Source organism: Larimichthys crocea, chromosome VI (assembly GCF_000972845.2).
Source record: "Larimichthys crocea isolate SSNF chromosome VI, L_crocea_2.0, whole genome shotgun sequence".
NCBI classification, from domain to species: Eukaryota; Metazoa; Chordata; class Actinopteri; family Sciaenidae; genus Larimichthys; species Larimichthys crocea.
In genome coordinates, this window is record NC_040016.1 from 9,861,778 (window position 1) to 9,883,833 (window position 22,056).

The 22,056-nt window shown below is 38.8% G+C and overlaps 1 protein-coding gene and 1 pseudogene across 2 annotated transcripts in view; one reads left to right on the forward strand and one right to left on the reverse strand.

Annotated features, from left to right (window-relative positions):
* LOC104928134 (amphoterin-induced protein 1) overlaps nucleotides 1–12,630 on the forward strand; it is a 45,687-nt gene extending 33,057 nt beyond the window's left edge. The window contains exons 3-4 of one of the 2 annotated variants that reach the window (XM_019269501.2): nucleotides 9,317–9,541; nucleotides 9,860–12,630. In XM_019269501.2, coding sequence (XP_019125046.2) covers nucleotides 9,914–11,446 — 1,533 coding nt within the window. In that variant the 5' untranslated portion in view covers nucleotides 9,317–9,541; nucleotides 9,860–9,913 and the 3' untranslated portion in view covers nucleotides 11,447–12,630. Of the gene's footprint in view, nucleotides 1–9,316; nucleotides 9,640–9,859 lie in introns of those variants that run through there. The other variant, XM_027278767.1, reaches the window with a different exon arrangement.
* Nucleotides 12,631–16,047: 3,417 nt separating this feature from the next.
* Nucleotides 16,048–21,466, reverse strand: LOC104928133 (pepsin A-like; annotated as a pseudogene).
* Between the last annotated feature and the right edge of the window lie 590 nt (nucleotides 21,467–22,056).

Below are 22,056 nucleotides of genomic sequence, written 5' to 3' on the forward strand. Positions count from 1 at the left end.
ATGAACAGGGAAATTAACTATAGAGACAAAACAGTTTTTTGTACCAGGCTGTAAACATGTTTATTTCTACTGTGAAGTTGAACATTTTAACATGGGGACTTATGGAGATTGGCTCGTTCTGTAACCATCCCCAAGTGGCCGTTTGAGGAACTGCAGTTTTTGGCGCTCTCTTCACAGCCACGGAGGTTGCTGCTTGATGCTGGCCTGGCCTCCCAAGTTTATTTATTTTTGTCAGTCAGTAATGTTTCGTATAGTAATTTCATGGATTAAAGTGCCCTCAGGTATAAGATTTACTCAGGCAGTGAGGTATTGATTAGGCCAGGCCTGAGCCGCCACCATCCCAGCTTCTCAAACTGGGGCTCCTGTTGCCACGGTGATCTTTTTCATATACAGTCCATCTCATTGCTCCGTCTGCAGAGGACAATGAAATCTGGGCCATTATAGGTAAGGCTACTCTACTGAAGGAGCAAGAATGGAGCTGCTAGGTCCTAGGTGTTTTTTTCATTTGCATTCGTAAGGTTCCTTATGATAATACGCATTTGCATTTCATGCAAATCACATCTTGCACCTCTTTCACCATTAAAAGATATGTTTTAATTTTCAGCACCTCTCATGAATGGATTGATTAATCTAGTTCCCTAATAGCCTTATTATAATAATGCCACTGGTTAAGCCACTGTAAGAACTGAGGTCTTCCGGTTGAAATATTATACAGTTTGTTGCTTTCTGCCCACATATCAGAGTACTTACTACATCAGAAGACGTGAACAATGGTGAAAGGTACTTTCACATTGCAATTTAAAAATGAGTTTACAAATTATAACATCTTGTTATACACATGCTGGAGGTGCAATGATTAACTGATAAATCCATTGACAAAAAGATGAATCACCAATTTTGAAAACTGAGTCATTGCTTGAATCATTTCTCAAGCAGAAATGCAGGTTCCAGCTTCTTAAATCGACAATGTTCTGCTTTCCTTTGTCTTGTGTGATAGAAAACTGAATATCTCTGCATAGATAGACAAAAAAAATTAACTTTCAGCCCGAGGGGAATTACAATTATTGACAGAACTATTGACTGATTGATCAAGAAAAGAACATCATGATGTTAGTTGCAGCCCTATTACTTATGACTCTTCACTATTGTAAACCATTATTCTAGACTGTGTAAAACACATTTTTTTGCACAATCACAATACATTTTACCCTCAAATATCACACATCACAGTAGAAGACCACCATTACCATGTTTTTTATAGATTTTATATAGGCCTAACCGATGATCTTTAACATCATCTGTGTCCTTGTGTCCTAGTACTTCAAACATGAAACATGTCTGGACAGCAGAACACAAGAAAACACGACGCAGTTGGGTGGAGAGATTTAATGGACAGAGATTACTACAGTTGTCATGGTGAAGATGTATCAAGTGAAGATGTTATGGTGAAGATGTCTGGTAACGCTAAAGAGAGACGGGAAACATACAAACGCCTTTCAGACAGTATATATAACCAAACCAGCAACACCACCTTGTATTGCTGTGGTGTGTTTTTTTTGCGCATTGTGTGAGTGTATCTGTCTGATTTCATCTGTATTCAGGCATGTACACCTGAGTGTGTGTGTGTGTCTGTGTGTGTGTATGAGTGTGTATATCAGGTGTTGACTCATGACAAAAATAGCAGAGTCTTACTCGGCCGGCAGCACCAATCGCTGCCACCACAAATACAATGGTTTCCATGGCAACCTTGAAAATAGACTCCACATTCGCACTCAGAAATAGCAAAGGACGCTGCACTAACCCCAGAGAGCCCCTGCTGCCAATAATAACTACCCATAGATATGGACGCGCAAATATCAGCAACACTCAAAAATAAAATCATGCCATTACATTTACAAAAAAAAAACAAACATAATTACTGCAACCTACACAAACAATCTACTCAAATTCAAATGCACATTTAATGCACCGAGGCAGAGCATTAACCGGCTTCGTGTTAAATAACATCAAAGCAAAAGCACAAAGAGGTTTCTCAGTCGAGCTCCACAATACATGACATGACTGAAGGAGAGATTCTTTACAAATGTCTAACATACTATACCAAGAAGCATATGCCATGTCATATTTTCAGATATCTTGTAAATGTGTTGGAGTGATGTTACTGGAGATAAAGGGTAAAGTGATGAATGTTGCCTTGGAGACACTTGAGGAAGAAGGTTTATATATCGCAGCAGACAGTCAAACAGAGGGTGTAGGAACAACTCATACAAAATGATGTGTGTATGCAAGGCACAATAATATCTTGTTGGGTTATTCTTGTTTTGCTTCTGGAAATTTACCATTCCTGACATTCATGTATTGTTTGGCATCAGGAATTATACACAGTGTATTAATAATAATATGGTAGATCACGTCAGACATTATGAGTCATTTCAAAGGGCTGTGCCACTGAAAATAACTATGAAGCAGTAAATACTAAATAATTTTAAGGCAGGTAGCTGCTATGATACAAATATATGCGGTTCAATGCTTCGATGTATGTGTTTTGCATGATGATGATGTGGTTTCCAAGATATTTTTTGTACATTTTTATGCTTTAGAAGACAGTGACAGATATTTTTTGTACATTTTTATGCTTTAGAAGACAGTGACAGCTGGAGAGACAGATAGGAAATTCAGGGGAGAGAGAGAGAGAGAGGCATGAGGGATGATAGGCAGCAAAACACCCAGGTTAGAATCAAACACAGGTAGCTGCAGTAAGGACTTCCTGGCCTTGATACATAGGGGTGCACACTCTACCAGGTGATGAACCCATGATGAGTTCAGAAAGTTCAGTCCATTAAAATCATTTAGTGAACCACTGAAATTGAAAAAGAACTGCTCACATTTCAGTCTTCAGACGTTTGTCCTGTAAATCTTCTTGTACACTGACAATATGCGTGATTATTTGGTTCTTTCATACTCCAGGTTTAGAATCTGATGCACTAAAATACTTTTCTGGAGTGCAGAGAGATTCGTTGTAGGTGCTGATAAACTAAACTGCTAAGCTGATGTCATATTTCATAGAAGCAGTACAATATGCATAACCACATATGTGTTCCAACAAAATGCATCATGATGAATTGACACAGAGAACATGAATGTAGGAAGACACTTTCACTCTAAATATTTTTGTTTTCATTGACATTCTTCTCATAGTCTGTAAGTCATTGCTGGCATGAGGTTTACTCAGTTATCTGGGCCAGAACAGATCTTTTACTCCAGTCCATGTTTAAGACCACCATAGTGTTTTACTCAGCAAAGTTATCCCGATAACTCAGCAAACATGCCGATCTTGAACAGACCCCTGAACATGCGGACTCTGCCAGACGGTGGCAGTGTGTCCACTATATTGTGCATGTGTTACTTTAGCTGCCTGCTTCCACCCACTGTAACAGAGATTACAGTAATATCTCTCAGAACTGTTTTGTTCTTGCGTTGTTTTTAATTGAATATGCATGTATCTAAACATGACTGCAATGCACCGACGCCGAGCAGAGAGAGGCAGACGTGCAAAGTAGGGAGATTTTGTGGCCTTTGTTAATTGGAGATGTGGAGATGCAACCGTTCATTTTGAATGTGCAAAGCAACAGTTGTGGTACATTACAGAACAAATCCCATCTGCACATAGAGCCAATACAGATGCAAACAAACCTATCACAGACCTATGATTTTATTGTTGAGTTTTGGTGTAGATATGGAGAAATGCATTTTTTTTAAGTCTGTTTGAGCTTGCAGCAATCATATTTGGTGTCTGTGTGCGAGGGATTATACCGTACCTAACTGTTCATCTGTAATACAAAGAAACCATAGAAATGTTCTTGTTCTATGTTGTTCACACAGAGAAGCTTCATCCCTGCGATTTGTTCACCCCTTCTCTCTCTGTCATTGAAAGCATAGCACTAACTGATACATCAATAAAACATTACAAACATTAATAGCATAAATATGGATCAATCGACAAAAACGATTCTGGATTTTTATCATCTGCAAAGACTGATGTTAATTTTAAAAAACGTGCATGCTCTGTGAGCTCAGTATATTTGTTATTCCAGTTTGGTGTGAGAGTAAATATGAGCCTATGCACATGAAGACAGACAACCATTCACTCTCACCAGTTAACTTATTAAGTTCATGTCTTTGGACTGTGGGAGGAAACCAGAGTACATGGAAAGAACCCACACAGACACTCGGAAACTCTAGGCCCCAGATAAGGTTTGAACCAGGAACCTTCTTGCTGTGAGGCAACAATGATAACCACGGCAACACTGTACATACCACTCCATAAATCTACCAAGGCCACAACGCAATGGTTTTTTTTAAAATAAACTGAAATTACTTAAACACTCCTGCATGTTACAGTTTTAGTATATTGCTATTTTATCCCACAATCAATCAAAATCAGTCTTTGAGTTACAGAATGAATGACAAAGCCTGAGACTCACTGATTAATTAATGAACCTGTTCCTTGCATATAATTGAACCCTGAAGTCCAAAAGAACCTGTTGTGTTTAACCTGTTCACATAGTCAAAGTAAATGTACCATGTGAAATTCAAATTAGAAGTACTCTAGAACTCACAATAGCCCCATCCTCACCCAGAGCTTTGATGTTTGATTGTATATGCGCACATACGTAATATTTGATACATCATGGCACATCAGCTTGTATCATGTCCAAAATATGCCAATCATACCAATATATGGACATCGTCAACAACTCCAAATCATGTCCAGCATCAGTTCTTACAAAGCTCATCTATTGTTTTTTTTACTGTGCGCAGAGGCTGATCTCATTTAGCTGATGGAGAGCTGTGGCCTGGGTTGGATATTACACTAACCTGCTGCAACTGCCCCAGACCTGTACTTCATTTATAATTCACAAGAGGACTGTAAATCCCCAGAGAGTGGAACTCCTATCCATCAGGCAGCTGCCTAAATCTACCCCGCTATCTGATACTTCCCAGCTGAATGAACATCAGGTTGAATCAGCTTTGTGAACCGGCTGTTGTTGTGACAGTCGAGCGGTGAGTTTACATGACGTGAATCCAAGTGCCAAAAACTATAATGACAATTGTGCATATTCATCAGTGAGAGTCTATAACTGTAGAATACATCAACTGGATTTTGTCGCTTGACTTATTCTGATTTTAAAGGATGAGGGTGCTCTAACTCTCCCATGAAACAAACCTACAGTACATTCATCTCTGTCTTTTAAAGCAGGTCACACATATACGCTTATACACAGCACTGCAGTCTTGGTGTAAGTCTGACTTGGTGTAAGTCTTGGTGTAAGTCTGGTGTAAAAAGGGTGTTTGCTAAAGACTATTTCTGGATTTGAATTAATACACATTTGGTGAGCTTGAGCAGGAGGACAAAACTACAGTGCCTATGTTTATTGTCATAAAAAAAAGACATGCCAGTGCAACAGTGTGACTTATTGATGCATTTTTAAGCCTGAGTATAGCGTACGTTTTAAATTTTAATTAAAGGAAAAATGCCACCAGGCCACATTCACAGCATCATGGAAGCAATGCTCTACATCTGTGCCGCAGAGGTAGCATAATATGTTTGTTTTTGTGTTTGTGTGTGTATGTGTATCTATCTAAAAACGCTCTGGTAATGATGGGTAATTACTGCTACTGAGCTCCATGTCACATTATTATACAGTGGAGGCTGCAGATGCATTGTGCCTGCACAGCTCAGTCTCAGCGACACACAGCTGCATAGCTCGCCGGATCTCGAGTAATCATGATGTATATTGTTGTAGTGAAAAACCATGTCCAGCTCCATATTATCTATCAAATACACTAGTATATAGGTTAGATGCTTTGTTTTGTGGGGTCGGACAAGTCTTTCATGTGGAAAGAACATTGAATTATTAAAAAGCTTACAGAAGGCTGTTTTTATTTTGAAGATGCATGATGATACATGACTGTAATATCAGATGATACTATGAGCTATAGCACTCTAGATGAGCTGATCCATATACAGCTTCTTCCACTGGAACATTCAAAAACATATATTTATATATATTTCTATTTATAATTTGAGCAAATATTTAATTGAGCTTTTATCATTACCTGAGTTTTGACTCATTCATTAAATTCATGGAAGCATTAGTCAGAAGGAAAGAGGAAGGACAGGCTGCATTTAATTGTGAGTATTTACCCGTGGTGGAAAGTAAGTATAATAAATATATTCAATTTTTGAGGTACTTTATGCCACTTTATCCTTCCAGAAAGAAATATTGTACTTTTCATTTCACTACATTGATATAACTGGTTACTTTTCAAATAAAATTTAGTACTGTGTTCATTATTAATGAATAATTCAGTTAACATATTGTGTACATGACATCAGCTCTTTAATTTATCATTTCACTCTTCACATACAGTCGTACTTTACAATTGTGTCAATATTAAAAATGTATTTTTCTGCCAGAGGAAAGCTCCTTTTTAATATTTTAATATCAAATGCTCTCTGATTTTGATTTGTCTGTATGATTGACACTGTATTTATAAAGATTTATTGAAATGCTTAGAAGATACAGAATGTTTAACTTTCAGTAATCTGGTTTAACAGGGAAAGAAATCATTTCAGTTGTCACTGTACGTAAGGCTATGACAGCATAAGAAATCTGCTGTTAAATGTCAAAAAACAAAAAACAAAAGTAGTCATATAGTACGAATTATATGACTTTTATTTCCTTTGAGCAAAACCTTTTTTTTTCTAGATTGCTTCTTTTTCTGTCGACGGGATATGAACTAAAATTATCCTGGTTTTATTTTAAGTCTCTTGAATGTAATCTATCTGAATAACGTAACTTTGTCCTGTAAGCGAGACCTCACCGTGTCACTCGATCCAACCTTGAAATCGTGCCCTGACCTCTTGTCACAGTTTAAACCTTTTAATCAAAGACGTGCAAGGCGACATCGAGTGTTGCTCGTTGACCTTTTGCTCCCAGCCAACTTCTCTTTTCCCTTCTTCCCTTTCCCACTCTTACTGATGTCCATGTTGGGTGTATCAGATGGTCAGTCTGTGAAGGAAGTCATGCCCTGCACACCATCCCACATGTGCTCAAACACAAACACACACACATACATACACACACACACATATTATACCACACATGGTGCTCTCCATAGCAACCAGAGCTGTGGACCATTTCATCTTCACATCATTTTTTTTTATGAGGGTTTCTGCGTGAGGTGACCTTGAGCTCAGATGATTGATAACAAGGTATTTAATGTGCAGCTATATGTGAGCTGGATGATCATCTGTCATGTTGACATATAAATCGTCGCCCTTTTCACCTCCTTCAGCTTTAGATTCCAGTCACAGTCCCAGCGTGTATGTTTTTCCATTTTCCACCCCTTCTATATTGAAATTTTGGCTTTTCAACACAGCAGAAGCACAGGTATACTGGGAGAATTCGTTCAGTATGCAGGTTTCAGCATCCTGACAAGTCAAAATATCGGCTGTGAAAAAGGCTTGTAGTTTCCCTCAGCGAGTTAACCTCCTCTGGGGATCACCTGCCTGCTCATGTGCCTCCTTAGCCATCCCTCCTTAACTTGCCAGTACACAGTAGCAGTGTGCCTTGAAATTGTAGTGGTTTTACTCTACCTGATCCCAGATGTAGTGTCAAAATAAACCATTTTCTATTGGTTTATTTTGGCAGCAACAGGTAGCTGTACCCACTGTACATTTACCTGCCAGATATTTATCTCAGGAGTTGATAGAAAGAGACTGAATAGAATGGACAGAAACACAAATGAATGGTAATGTGGTTCCATAACTGCTGAATGTGTCAAAAAACACTGTTTGTTTACAAGTTTGACATATGTAAGAGCTGATTTAGTCTGTTTATAACCTCTGTTTTTGTATTTATGCTGTTACTGGTGTGTTGTCTCAGCTAGGTCTCCCTCGGAAAAGAAAGAAAATCTCAATCTCGAGAGATTTCTTGAAAAAATTAAAGGTCCAATGTATAGGATTTAGTGACACCTAGTCGTGAGGTTGCAGAAATTCCCATAAATAGCAAAACATCATATCTACATAAGTTGTAGTTTGTCTGTTCTGAACTGCGGTTCAAAAAGGCGGACTCCATGGAAGAGTACTCGCTTTTAATGTAACAAGAACACAATGATTCTCATATTCAGGTTATTGTACACTCATGAAAACATACTAATAAATATTATATTCAAATCCAAGCAAAGAAATACTCAAAAATATCAAATAAAAGGTGGTGATATGTCAGTGTCGTGTTTGCAACTTGTTTCTGCTGCCACCAAATGGCCAAAAAGATTTTCATCTTTTTTTGGTTTTATGCTGCATATTCCTAAAATAAGGTAAGGTAAGAGGAACATGGTCTACACAATATTATATGTATATATATGTTATATATATATATATATATATATATATATATATATATATATATATATATATATTATATATATATAATATATATATATATATATATAATATATATATATATAAAGCTAAACTAAACTCAAATATATATATTTTATTAGCAAATAATAGCCATGATGAATGGTGATGAATGGTACATGTAGCTGTCTGTATTAAAAGTGTCTCATCCTGTTCACAGGAAGTTTATGTTTATGTTAACCACATGCTGCTCTCAACTCTCCATATTGATCCCACACACAATGCTGCATGCACATCACGTCCTGCGCTCAGGATATTTGCTGCTGCAGCTGCAGTTCCCACACACAACGAGTGTTTGCCCTGTCCTTCACCAGAGTAATAAGACGAACCAGGAGGAGGAAGAGCTTCATCATTACAGACAGCATCGCACTGAATGAGCTAGTTAATGTGTCCTTACAGAGAGGCAAAATTACACCACCCCCGAGGACAGCCCTATTGTTTGAGGAGAAATACATCATGATAAGAGACAATATAATAATCTAATGAGCGCTGAAAGATAAAGACAAAGGGGACAATCAGCAGTGGAGTGTATGAAGGTCATCTAAAAGACAATTAATTCCCCAGATGTTGTTTTTTTAACCACACAGCAATAATAAATAATTTCAAATGCTGTATCTGATTTCAGGCGCATAAATTGACCTTGTTATGACTGTCAGATTAATAGGAGTGTGCTTGACCAGCTGAGGATGAAGTGTACTTATAATGTTCATACTTCAAATTCAAGTAGTCAGAGAGAGAGAGAGAGAGAGAGAGAGAGAGAGAGAGGAGGGGGAGAGAGAGAGAGATGAAATGTGACACACCCCCTGTTCTGCTGCTTGCGCCCCTCAGATCAACTATCAGATGGTTGCATTTCCTCGTCAGTGCGGACCGCAGACTTTGCCCCTTTTTTCCCCCCCCGGTCATTTCTGGGATGACAGACAGGACAGGAAGGACTGCCGATCGGTGCTGCTGTGGTGAAGAGAAAGGTGAGACTGTCCTGTAGCTGATCATCTACACAAGATCGGACTGTGAAAGGCTCCCTCTTCTCTTCGGATCTTAAGAAACCGGCACAAGGTAAAAAGCACTGAGGGCGGGCGGGACAGTTACGCACGCCGGGACGAATGTCTCAGACTCAGTGAGGAGATTTCATAATGAGATGGTGATCACAGGAGGTGAATAAAACAAACATGTTACTAATATTTAAGGTTTTAGAGAGGGTTAATTAATTTGATCTGATTAATGTCGTTTATGATTAAGATTTTTTTTGCTGACCAACCACAACTTTATGATGACCTGGCTGCGTAATGGATGCATCAGAGCATGATGTGCTTCATCACCATCACAGCTCCTCATTAAAACAGTGCCAGTGTATTGATCTCATTGTCTTTACAGCTTCATGACTCCATAGAGCTCATCCAGACCACAGCAGCAGTTCATAATCCTGACATGATGGGGGGCTCACTCTGGATTTCCCGTCATGCCACTAAAGCTGGGTTCACAAGAAGGAGCTTCATCACAGTGCTACCCCTGGCTTTATTGTTGCCCACAGTGAGAGTCAGTGCACAGTGGATAGCTAGACCTCTGGACTGCCACAAGACTTGTGTGTGTGCCAGTAACATCATCAGCTGTTCCAAGATGAATCTAACCAACGTTCCCACCACTCTTCCAAAATATACGGCTGTTCTGGACCTCAGTTTTAACTTTATTACCAGGCTACGTGCTGAGTGGACCACCTACAGACTCAGCAAACTTCACAGTCTGCTGCTCAGCCACAACAGTCTCACCTTCCTCTCCTCTGAAGCGTTCGTGCATGTGACAAAGGTTCGTTACTTGGATCTGTCCTCTAATGGACTCCGGCAGCTGGACGAGAACATTTTTCAGCCACTGGAGCACCTGGAGGTGCTGCTGCTTTACAACAACCGCATCTCTCAGATAGATCGCTCTGCCTTCTCGGACCTCAGCAATCTGCAGAGGCTCTACCTGAGCCAGAACCAGATCTCACGCATCCCCCTGGAGCTGGTGAAGGAGCGGAGTCGTCTGGAAACTCTCCGGTTGTTGGACGTGTCCTCCAACCGCATCAAAGTCCTGCCCATCCATGAGCTTCAGGCTCTGCCAGGCTGGATCAAGAATGGTCTGTACTTCCACAACAACCCCGTGCCCTGCAGCTGTCAGCTGTATGATCTGGTGGCACGCTGGCAGCTCAAGGAGCTCAGCTCTGCCACTGACTTCAAGCTCAGCCACACTTGCGTGGTACCAGGCCCGCAGAAAGACAAAGTACCCATACTGGATCTGGACAAGGTCTATTTGAACTGCAGTGAGGTCAGCATCATGGATGAATACACCTATCTGGAGCAGTTCCTGGTTCTTGACTGTGACACCAGGCAGAAGGACATGGTGAAGACCTGGACGTTGCCTGGAGACATCCCCTTGCCTCCAGCATCAGAGACTGCTGTAATGCGTGATGACGGCAGCCTCCAAATTGGGCCCCTGAAGGCAAAGGACTCAGGGGTCTACACCTGCTATGCCACCAGTGACTCCTTTAATGAGACATTGTATGTTACTGTGGTGGTGTTTAATTCCACCAATAGCGGTGGACTGGAGAACCTAAAAACAGCCTACACCACCCTCGTAGCATGCGTGATCACTGTAGTGATGGTTATCATGTACCTCTATTTAACACCCTGCCGCTGCGCTTGGTGTCCAGGTCAGGGCCTGGAGAAGACCGACCCCGGAGACAGCCTCCGCTCTTCAACCGTTAGCATCTCACATGATGAGACAGGCCAAGAAAGAGCAGAAGGCGGAGGCTTCCCTTACAGACACGTGGCCTTCCTGGAACCCAAGGACCAGCTGGAGCAGAACGGGAGGTTGAACCCAATAGGTGAAGAAGACGAGGAGTGGCAGGGGGATGACATGGAGAGAAGGAGGTCTGACGCAGAGTCTGTCAGCTCTGTGTGCTCCGATACCCCCATGGTGGTGTAAAAGTCAGTGACACAGCCTGCAGGGTAAGACAGTGACGACTTGAGCCATATGGCTGCTCCACAGAGGCTTCGCGTGCTCTGAATGTGTGCAAGATTCAAACGTTAGCATCTTCCAAACAAGGTTAAAGCTTTAGTTGTCTCTCACAGCTGGTGGTATTATTGCAGTAGAGTGTAGCCTTGATAGAAAATACATTATCAGTGCAATATCTGAATGAAAACGTCCCTAAAACATTCTGATAATATAAGTGGTAAATATCACTTGTGTCCTAAAATTGATTGTTGCATTTCTGTCAGTTGTCACATAGGATCGAATTAGCAGTTAGTTAGAAGCAATTAGTGCTTCAATTACTTTCAATGGTGTCACTTTCACTGCAAACTAACAGCCAGGCCTGCAGGATTTTGCTATGCAAGTAAGTACACAAGAGATTAAACCTCTAAACTTTTTGCATTTGGGATGATTTAAATAAAAATAAATAAATACTAGCCCTCGGTACTAATTACTGAGAGACAGTAAACAGCATGAAAGCATTTTCGGTGTTATTCCTCCACTTAGCTGGCTTCTGGATATCCGGAGGCTGCACTTTAAATGAAAGTTATCCAGCTTTTGTTTATGCACATCACAGCACTACAAAGATTAGACGGACAGAAGCTGCTGCCGCTGCTTGAAAGAGAAGCTCATTTTTATGCAGAGCTTGCAGAGCTCACTTAATTATAACTGCAAGATGATTAATATTTACGCTGTGTTTTTACATTCCTGTTTGGTTTTGTGCCTTTACAGGACACGAGACTGTAAGGATTACACTTTATGCAATTTTATCTATTTATATCATTTTAGATTTTGAGTGTGATTTAATGCTCAATTAATAATATGTGTGTGTGTTTTAAATACTTTTTGACAACATCTTAAACCTTATATGCAGGTATATTTTAAGTTATTTTGGTTCAGCAGAATCACCAATATGTCATGCACTGTTTTAGTGAAGTGAAGTGAAAAGGTTTTCAGATCCATCGAACTTTATCTCGTGTTGTGGCAGTTATTCATATCACAATATACTACAGGTATTACTGAAACAGATGTCTTGTTGTGTACATCAACATAAACACAACTAGTGACTCTTGACATGAAATATCAATTTAAGATGAAACCAGTGATTTCATCGCATGATAAAGCAAAAATATATTAAAAACAACAAATAACTGGCCACTCCTGATTGCAGCATATCTGCTTATTCTAACCTTTTTATGCCATAATATGCAACACAATGCACATTGTTGAAAAGGACTGCTCCACTGATACAGACAGCGCGTTAACATTTCCTGTGCGGTCTGCAGAGATATTAACAGTTTCTGGTTCCTTAAAAACAAGCATGTTAATAAGCCACAGCTCATTTAAAGCCTAAACAAACATTCCACAAGTCAACTTAATCACCCAGCCGTCTGTTCTCAGTGCAGTTGCTGCAGGTTTTGTGCCCTGATGACAGATTTCAGCCTCAGTTCTTCAGTTTGAATGGTTTAGAAAGGGTTAATGCCCCCCAGAAATACCATAAATCCAGTTTAGATAACTGGCAGTGAGTTGAAATTCCCAAAATAAACCCACAATGCCGTTAAAATGATGTGTTCAGTGAGATTCAGATGGATAACATAAATGTGCATTCTGCCATATTGGAGAGTTAATAGCAGCCAGGAAGCATCAGCCCAGGGGAAACGGCTGAGAGCCAGTTCCATCTACTGAGCGCTTCTCTGCATTAGTGCCCAGCCCTGAACGAATCAGAAAATGCCAGCCAGCCGGCCGGCCAGCAGCCTCATAAACACAGTCCGAAATAGCAGCTAGTAGTGCAGCCAAACACACGAGCCGTCTGACATAGCTGGAATGTAAATATAGAAGAAGCATGAAAAACATGTCTTATTTTTAGTTACATTGTTAAAATTCCTTCAAATTGTTGATTTTACAGGCTCGCCACAAAGCTGTTGTCCATATAGACAGGGGGGAAAAAACAGGAGGTAGTGTCATGCACAAAGATTTCACAAAGTTAAATTCAGTCTGGCTCTATGAAATGATAGATAAAACATAATTTAGAGTAATAAAACTAATGATAGTAGAAAAATAATTACTCACACTAATAATAATGATGAAAAAAATGAAAAAATAATTACTCACACTAATAATAATGATGAAAAAAATGAATTTTCATAAACTTGAAAATAACATTTTAGGCTGCTTGTTACAGATCTCACACACACACACACACACACACACACAATAACAGTGAAGCAATTTAACAGAAAAACGCACCAATCCTTGATGATAGGTGTAGCAATGTACAGTCAATTTACTTTTATTTTGAAAGAACCGTTATTTGTATCCTTTCACTTCTCATGGTGCTTTTTTCGAGATGATTCATGTGAGTCAACACACTTCATTAATAAATGTCCCTACGGGAAGTATAGCATTGAAAATTGTCATTGGCGCTGTTTGTGTAGTCTGATAGCATTGTAATGTAGCTACATAAAGAGAAACTTTATAGAATTATATCAAAAGGGACACATATCTACTGTATGTTAATGTTGTACAAATCTTGTTTTTTTTTCCTCGGACAGTTACTTATAACCAAAGACATGCTGAGAATCAATAACCTTCATGTTCAGTGTTTACAGTTTCAGCAGTTATATTGTCATGATGAGGTCACCTGCTGGTTTTCTGTGTTAAGCCACAAACTTATATTTTAATATATGCAATCCTGTATAGGGACTTATTGTATTTTATTATTTCTTGTGTTATCTTGTCTACTGTATTATTCCTGTTTCATAAACAACAAAAAAATATTATAAAATATTAAAAATATTTTAAAAAAGAGTGAGTTACGTTCACTATGTTCTTGTAATCTGTCGAAATGAGCTGCAGTTAAGGAACATTCATGTTTAATATGAAGCTACAGCCAGCAGTTGTTTAGTGTAGCTTAGCATTAAGACCTGGAAACATGAGAAAACAGCTAGTCTGGCTTCATCAGTACGCAACAAAATCCACCTACCAGCACTTCTAATGCTCTCTACCTAACATCATTTATCACCTTTGTTTAATCTGTACAAAAAGCAGTGTAAACAAATAAAGAGTTACTGCACTTAGACATGAATCGGTCACATAACACCCTGTAAAACAAAAAGATATATTTTTTTCCCTTCTGATTTTCTTTGAATTACACAAATAAGATATAACATTAATTAATGAGCTTCATTTTGTCATCCTTTTTGCAGAACCACATGAGACATGAGAGTTACTGTATATCAATCTTTTTAGATAACTCTTGGCAAAATGTCAAACTCCAGAGAGCTCCAGACGTGACAGAGCGGATATGATAATTGTCTGATCTTGATGTCTGTTTCTGCCAAGATCAGGCTTCAGTCGGCCGACCTCGTGTGAAGCTCCCCTGGCTTCAGTTTCTGTATTACACTAATGACACTGCCTTGTTCACTTGAGGGTGAAATGGGAGACCACACAGATCACTGGAGCGGAAACCATTCACCCAGAGAGTCATATATTTTTTTGCACATGTCCCTCAGACTGACTTTCTTCTGTGTTGCTGGCTTTTCACCATTATTTGGGTTGCTGACTACAGATTTCCCTGAGCAGAGTCTTTATCCACTCTCCTCTGCCTGTTCCTGTCCAGGACAGTCAGTTGGATCAGTGATTTACTAGCCTCAGACAATTTAGGTCTCAGATTTCATTTTTAAAAATGTTATTTTAATGTTGTGTAGTTATAGCAATAAGCATAAAAATGATATGGAACACGCTCGATCACATTTGTTTGTGACAGCGCAGCGGATGTTTGCAGAGTCATTATTTAAAAAGGAGGTTCATTTTTGTAAAGAGGTTGCTCCATCTTGCTGACAGATGCTGCAGTGTGAAACCTCACCTGCTCCTGCTGCAGCTCCTCTGCTCTGCAGGATGAATGATTGAAGAGGTCTGCAGGGACGTCCACGCTCCCTGTGTCAGTAGCTGCTGTCTCATGTTACCATGTTTATCCCACAGTACATGCAACACCTGCCAGGTGTGTATATCTTAGATTTAACCATTTGGAGAAAAAAAAAGCACTGCAACGACACTGCAGCACTGAATTCAGAGTTCAGAAGCATTATTATAATATCTAAAAATATAAATAAGTGTGTTCGAAGGAGGTGTGTGTAATGATAGCTCATCTGTGTGTCCATGCACATGTTCAAATGGCAAAGATCTGAACGACGCACTCCTGTTGGGGTATTAAATCTCAGATTATAATTAGAACAAATGCAGCAGGCTTAAGGAAATCTCAGCTCACTCAACATCACAGACGCAGATGGCATGAATGTAAGCCAGCGCCTGTTGACGATGAATGACTGGCAGTTGCTTCTGTGTTTTAGAGACTGAATTCTAAGTAAGATGACTCATCCTCTCCTCAGGCCCCTCCCAGGAGAATCACATGAATGGCGAAGTGACTGACTGTGCAGCTCAGTGAGTCCTCTGCCATCTAGTGGCCATAAAAACACAATTCCACAACAGAGTTTTACAGGGGTGAGTGTTATAGGAAGACACACTGACATTAATGTCTAAAAGGGCATTGATTTATTAGTCAAAATAGAGTCATTTACTTTCTAAATATCTGTTATAGTGACACAGACTAGAACCTCTAACGAATACTATAAAACCGAACCCAGCTTCTTCACACAGCCTGAGCAAAGCCCACCATGTTGTTGCTCATGTCAAAGAAAGACAGTGTAGAACTGCCGCATGAAGACCTCGCCCTGGATCCAGGTACCACCTGAGACCGCAAACCCGGTCCTGCATTCGGTGGCAGACTGAGGAGAAACGACAGGCAACATGACTGAAGGCAGCAGAGCAGCTTAAACACCCAAGGTTATATAGTGGTTGTATGTATGGTTATATAAATACTGCAACATATGAACATATGACCTTATCCTCACAGAACAGGGTACTATTGACTTGTGTACACAAAGAGTTTACGTGTTGCAGGTCATGCTTTTATTAATACTATGAATTATTTATGTTGCACAACAATCCTGCAGTAAATCAGACCTTCATGAAGGTTAAAGTTAGAGTTTTTTGAAAGTTGTTTTGGCGTTTGTTTTAAACTCAGGATCATTTTGGAGGATGTCGTTGAACTGTAGTGTGTCATGCAGAGAGGTGTTTCTGTTATTCAGCTTAACCTGACTGACAGAAAGGGTGTAGTCACACATGTCAGTATAACACAACACAACATTAATTATAATAATATGTTTATAAAAGGTTGGATTTAATGTACATTTTTGGTGGGTCTTTATCATCCTGTATTCAAACAGACTGACATCTATTGATTTTTTTTTTTCTATGTGTCAACGTACTGGAATATAGCTCTAGTTTATTAAGCCAGAAATCACTCAAGGCATTTCTAAAAACAACTTTTGCATTGTCAGGTTGTGGAAAATCCCTTCTGGCCGGTTCCTGTCTTTAATTCATCAATAATACCCTTCACTCAACCACTTCCAGAACATCCACACCATAACTCTACCTTGATAATTAAAGGGTTATGGATTTATCAAAGTATAATCACTGCATAATTAGTCATCAGGTCTGGAGTTGTAAATATTAAAAACTTTGATTTTGATGCTCTGCAGCTCGTTATTAGAAGATAACTGGTTGAATTGTTCATTGTAGGGATGTTCCTGATAAATCAATGCAAGTTATACTGGAGGAGCATATACATCACTCAGAATAATTTCTACAACCTAAACGCTCATATCAATGAATTATTAATGCTTCATAAAGAAAACATTACTCCTAACAATTACTTAAAATCATTTATGGCTTAATATATCAGATTTTAATAAAGCAGTACCATATATCACACAAACCTTCAGGATATAGGCTGACGGAGGAAGAGCAAAGCTGTAGCCGTGTATGTTGAACACGATGTCTGGCAAAAGATCTGCGCTTGTACAACCCACAGTAACCTGAGAGACAGAGAGACAGTTCACTAAACATATTATATAACATTATATTCATTATAAAGTAAAACACTCACATCACCATACTGATTGGGAATAGCTCCCAACCAACCACTGATGTTGTTAATATCTTTGCTGGAGCCGATTATTACAGAGTACCAGAGTCCACTATCGCTTCACAACTTGCAAAGCATGCAACAGTGTTCCCATTGATGGTGATGCTGCAACATTAAAGGGGGTATCAACACAAGAGCATCCGTTATGTACATCATAGGCAATGAGTAGAAGAAATTAGGTGCTATTGTTTAAAAGATAACATGTATTTTATTTTTTAGACTACCTTTCTTATATGGATGTTTCAAAAATTAGCGGAGTGATACAGGGGAATCCAGTTTATGTTTCCAGTGTAGTATGAGGGATCCGTTCCCCCCAGAATTAACATACAGCCCTCTAAAGAACTGTAAGCAGACAGTGAGAATAAGTATTTATTCACTCACTTGCATTGGATTTTCAGTTTTGTTTCTCTGTTTGTGACTCAAATAAGACCTCACCTGCTCAGGTACATGGAGAACATGTTCTGGGGGATTTGGCCCTCGTTCCACAGGTTGTCAAATATAAGTGTGCCTCCTTCAAGTGACATGCTAGGGAAGGCCAGACCAAGAACCCCATCTCACAGTACAGACCCCACTGCATCTATTTCAGTGAGGCCAAAGATCTGGTGCTGAACAAAGAGGTCACTGATCTGAAATATTAAACATCAGATTTGTGCATCATTACATTACATGTTCTGATTTACTTTGATGAAACAATGTGAGAAGTTTATAGTAACTGGTGATCTCAAATTAAATGTGACCAGAGTGGATCAAAAGGCAAAAGCCTTATGATGGAAAAGGTAAGCTTATGATGTGCTTTTTAAAATGTAAAATATTAATCTGTAAAATAACTAGTAATTGTAGCCGTCAAATAAATGTAGTGAAGACAAGATAAAAGTAATATTTTCCTCTTATAAAGAAGTATAAAATGGAAATAAGTAAAGTACATCAAAATTGTTCCTAAGTAAAAGTACTTAGTTACTTTGCACCACTGTTCAGCAGCTTGTCTGAAAAGCAATATTAATGTTTCATCCTCGCCTTTATGCCGTCATATCCGGTGCTCCCTGCTACAAATCCACTGCTGTATGAGATGTAGGCTCTGCACCGGCCTGAAAAGTAGACGATGCTGAGCTGTTGAATTTTACATGATCCTCTAGTGACAGACAGACAGACAGACAGACAGACAGACAGACAGACAGACAGACGTAATGTAGGATCTCAGACAAAACAAAGACAAAGTAAATTTCATCAATATTTGTTTTAAAACTTAAGAATATGCACATGCTCTCAATGCAGAAATATAGTAATCGTCTTAAAAATAGTAAATATTTCAGGCTAAGGTGACATATTCAAATGTATGACAGTGGAAAGTATCAAATCCTCATATTTAAAAGAAAAGAACAAGCAAGCGTTTGGTATTTATGCCACAACAAATGACTGTCAATAAATCTATTGGTGGTCTGTTACATATATTGGATTGTCACCATATTAAATTATCCTTAAAGTGAACCTTTATTATTATGAAGCTTTATTATTACACTTACCACAAGAAGAGCTGTTGCAACGTGTGGAGGGAGCCCACAGGTCAGAGGAGCCCGTGTCAAAGAGGACTTTAAAGGACTGTCACTCCATAGTATGTTATCTTTGCCCAGGATGAGATTAATGACTTAGTTCATGTATGTGCTACTCACATTTAGGTCATAGGTCATGGGCACCACGCTCTGCTCATTTCTGGGAATAAACTTTTCTGCAGGGTTGTATGGAAACTTCCTCCTGTACTCCTTCAGCTGATCTGAAAGCACACTCTGAAACATTTCTGAGAATGTCAGCCCTCATAACTTTTCCTAAAAAGGAGTTTCAGCCTGGGAGTGATTTAGGAAAGATAAACTATCGTGTTCTGTGCTAGGAATGGTCAAGAACTGGACTCAGAGAGCGTTTCATCGTAAATGGTTTGACTTTTGTCCGGAGCACTTTACAATTCACCAGTGTGTCATCTTAAGGACAGTGGGAGGTAGGGATCAATCTACCAATCCTAAAATTAGTAGAAACCTGCTCTGCGTGCTGAGCCTCGCTTTGTTTAATGCATAAGTTGAAATTAACTTCTCAAGGCTCTTAACATGAACAAACAACATACTGACCATTTTAAGCCTCTCCAGTAGTCGGGCTGTGACTAACACTATCAAAGTGCTTCCTGCATACACGTAAATTCACTCAGTTAGATCACTAATTCAGCATTTATGGATCAAAAATCTAATTCAATGCTTGATGCTCAATTATTTTCACCTTTGTAGAATCACTCCAATATCACAGTAAATTCTGAACACAGTGAATGTTGTTGTGAGGCAGGTTTTCTACTTTCTACTGAGTTTTTAACACGTCTGTTTGTGAAAAGGTTTTCTTGCTCTCGTAAATAAAATCTCCTTCACAGTTTTGTTGAACTCTTTTGAAGACATCTACTCAGGGAATACAATTTAGGTCAAGATGAGGATAACTCTAGTTCTGGAAAATGTCAAGAAAAAGCACAATCTGGATCTAATATCAAATCATTTTTTTGAGACAGATGTTTTTGCAGATTCATTTTACCTCTAGACTTAAACTCCCTGTGTAAATTTGCAGGATTTCATTCTTTAAAATAAAATAAATTGGATCTCATTTTTATTCTATTTAAGTTGTTTGCAATACTTTACAATAAGGGTAGAAATCATATATTTAAGTAATGCTTTAGTGCATGATTTAATGTGTTAATTAATACAGGATGTATCATAAATTCCTGTTGCTCACCACAAATAAATGATTCACTACGATCACTTTAATTAGATCATGTCAATGCAGTTACTTCATACATTAATTAATATGTGATCAAATGAGTTGGTTTCCAGTGACATAAGTTTATTTCAGACTCGTTTATTTATACATCAGCCTCTCTGAAAGCAGAACAGTAAACATTGTCATAGAAATATGAAGCTCTGTTTTAATCAAACCGATCGCCAGATGTAAACATTTACATAATAAACATAAACACAGTTACATAAAAGTGATCTGGTTAACATATTAATGTTTGAAGTAGCTGTGACGCTTCAGCAACCACACTCTGCATGTTGAAGAGTGTATATTAATTTAAATCGTAAGTTTGTTTCATATCTTACCTGAGAAGACGCTGAGAAACAGCCAGAAAGGCCAAAAGCACAAAGGCAGGCTTCATTATTTCCAAAGTGGCCCCATAAAGACATACTCACACTCAAGAGCAGATGCAGATTTTATACGCAGAGATCGAAACTAATCCAAACTCCTCCTTTTTACTGTAACACGTACAGCTGACTGATATGAAATCACTTTGCTGAGTATCAAGCGAGTGAACTGAGATAAAGGAAACAATGGGAATCGAGTATGCTTCCCTGAACCTAACGTCACTCTTATTAACCTTATGAATATAATGTAAGTTTGCTCAGTTCTTTATTCAAAGACAGAAATCAGTTTCTTGAAAATAAATTGCTATTAAGTTTGAGCTTTCCCAAACAGTGCTCTGAACGAGTCTCTGTTGACTTCTCTCTTCCGCCCTGTGTACTTACGGGGAACAAAAAACAAAAATGTGTCTGAATATAGCAACTTTAAAAAGGTCCCGCTGTTCTGAATAACAGTCTGCTGTCTGCAGGGCTGGACGATCTGTGAGGTAAAAACCCTTTTCACATTGGGGATTGTTTCAGGCGAGGTAAGAATGATTAATGGTGTTCATAAGATAAAGAATAAATGCCTGTAAACCTAATGTTATTGACATTAGTGTGAAATCAGTTTAGTGTCTCATTATAAATCAAACATATATCAACAAGATAAGCTTATTAAATTACAGAAATACTGATACTGTATCATTTCTCTTTAAGCACGTCGTCTGTTCTCTTTAATATCACAACTCTGCCCTCTACAGGACTGAGAGTCTAAAAACCAGAACAGACATTTCAAAATCTACAAATACTCACATCGTCACTGAAACAGGATGGGTGTAATGTTTAAAAAAAAAAAAAAGACACGACATCAGAATCTATTTCAAATCTTTATTTAAAATCAAAAGCCATTCACATGACAAATATAAACAGCAGACGCTATAAATATGAGAAGTGCGAGTTAGATTGTACTCACCGAGGGAGTTTCTCTCGTCTGATGAAAGTGCGACAACTGTTCAGTCACTCAGCAGCAGGTTACCAGGAGAAAGTTTCCTTCCTCTTTTTTGCCTCCATAATGAAGTGACGACCTGAAACACTCAACATTTTAATTATGAATAAAAAATGTTAGTTACCGAACTGTCAATGAGTGAAAAACAAAGAAAGAAATACTTTGATAACCATTACATACTCACTGGGTTAGCTCTACAGTTAGAGCAATATATCTGCCGTAGGAGACGCCTCATTACAATAATAAAACTTGCACACTGAGCAGATCTCAGGTTGTTTTATAGGTGCTGCAATCAAATCCTCTGTATCAAATGTCGTATTTAAAACTGTGGTTCACTGACAGCCACATGAGTCACATGAATAGTCTTTGAATTTGT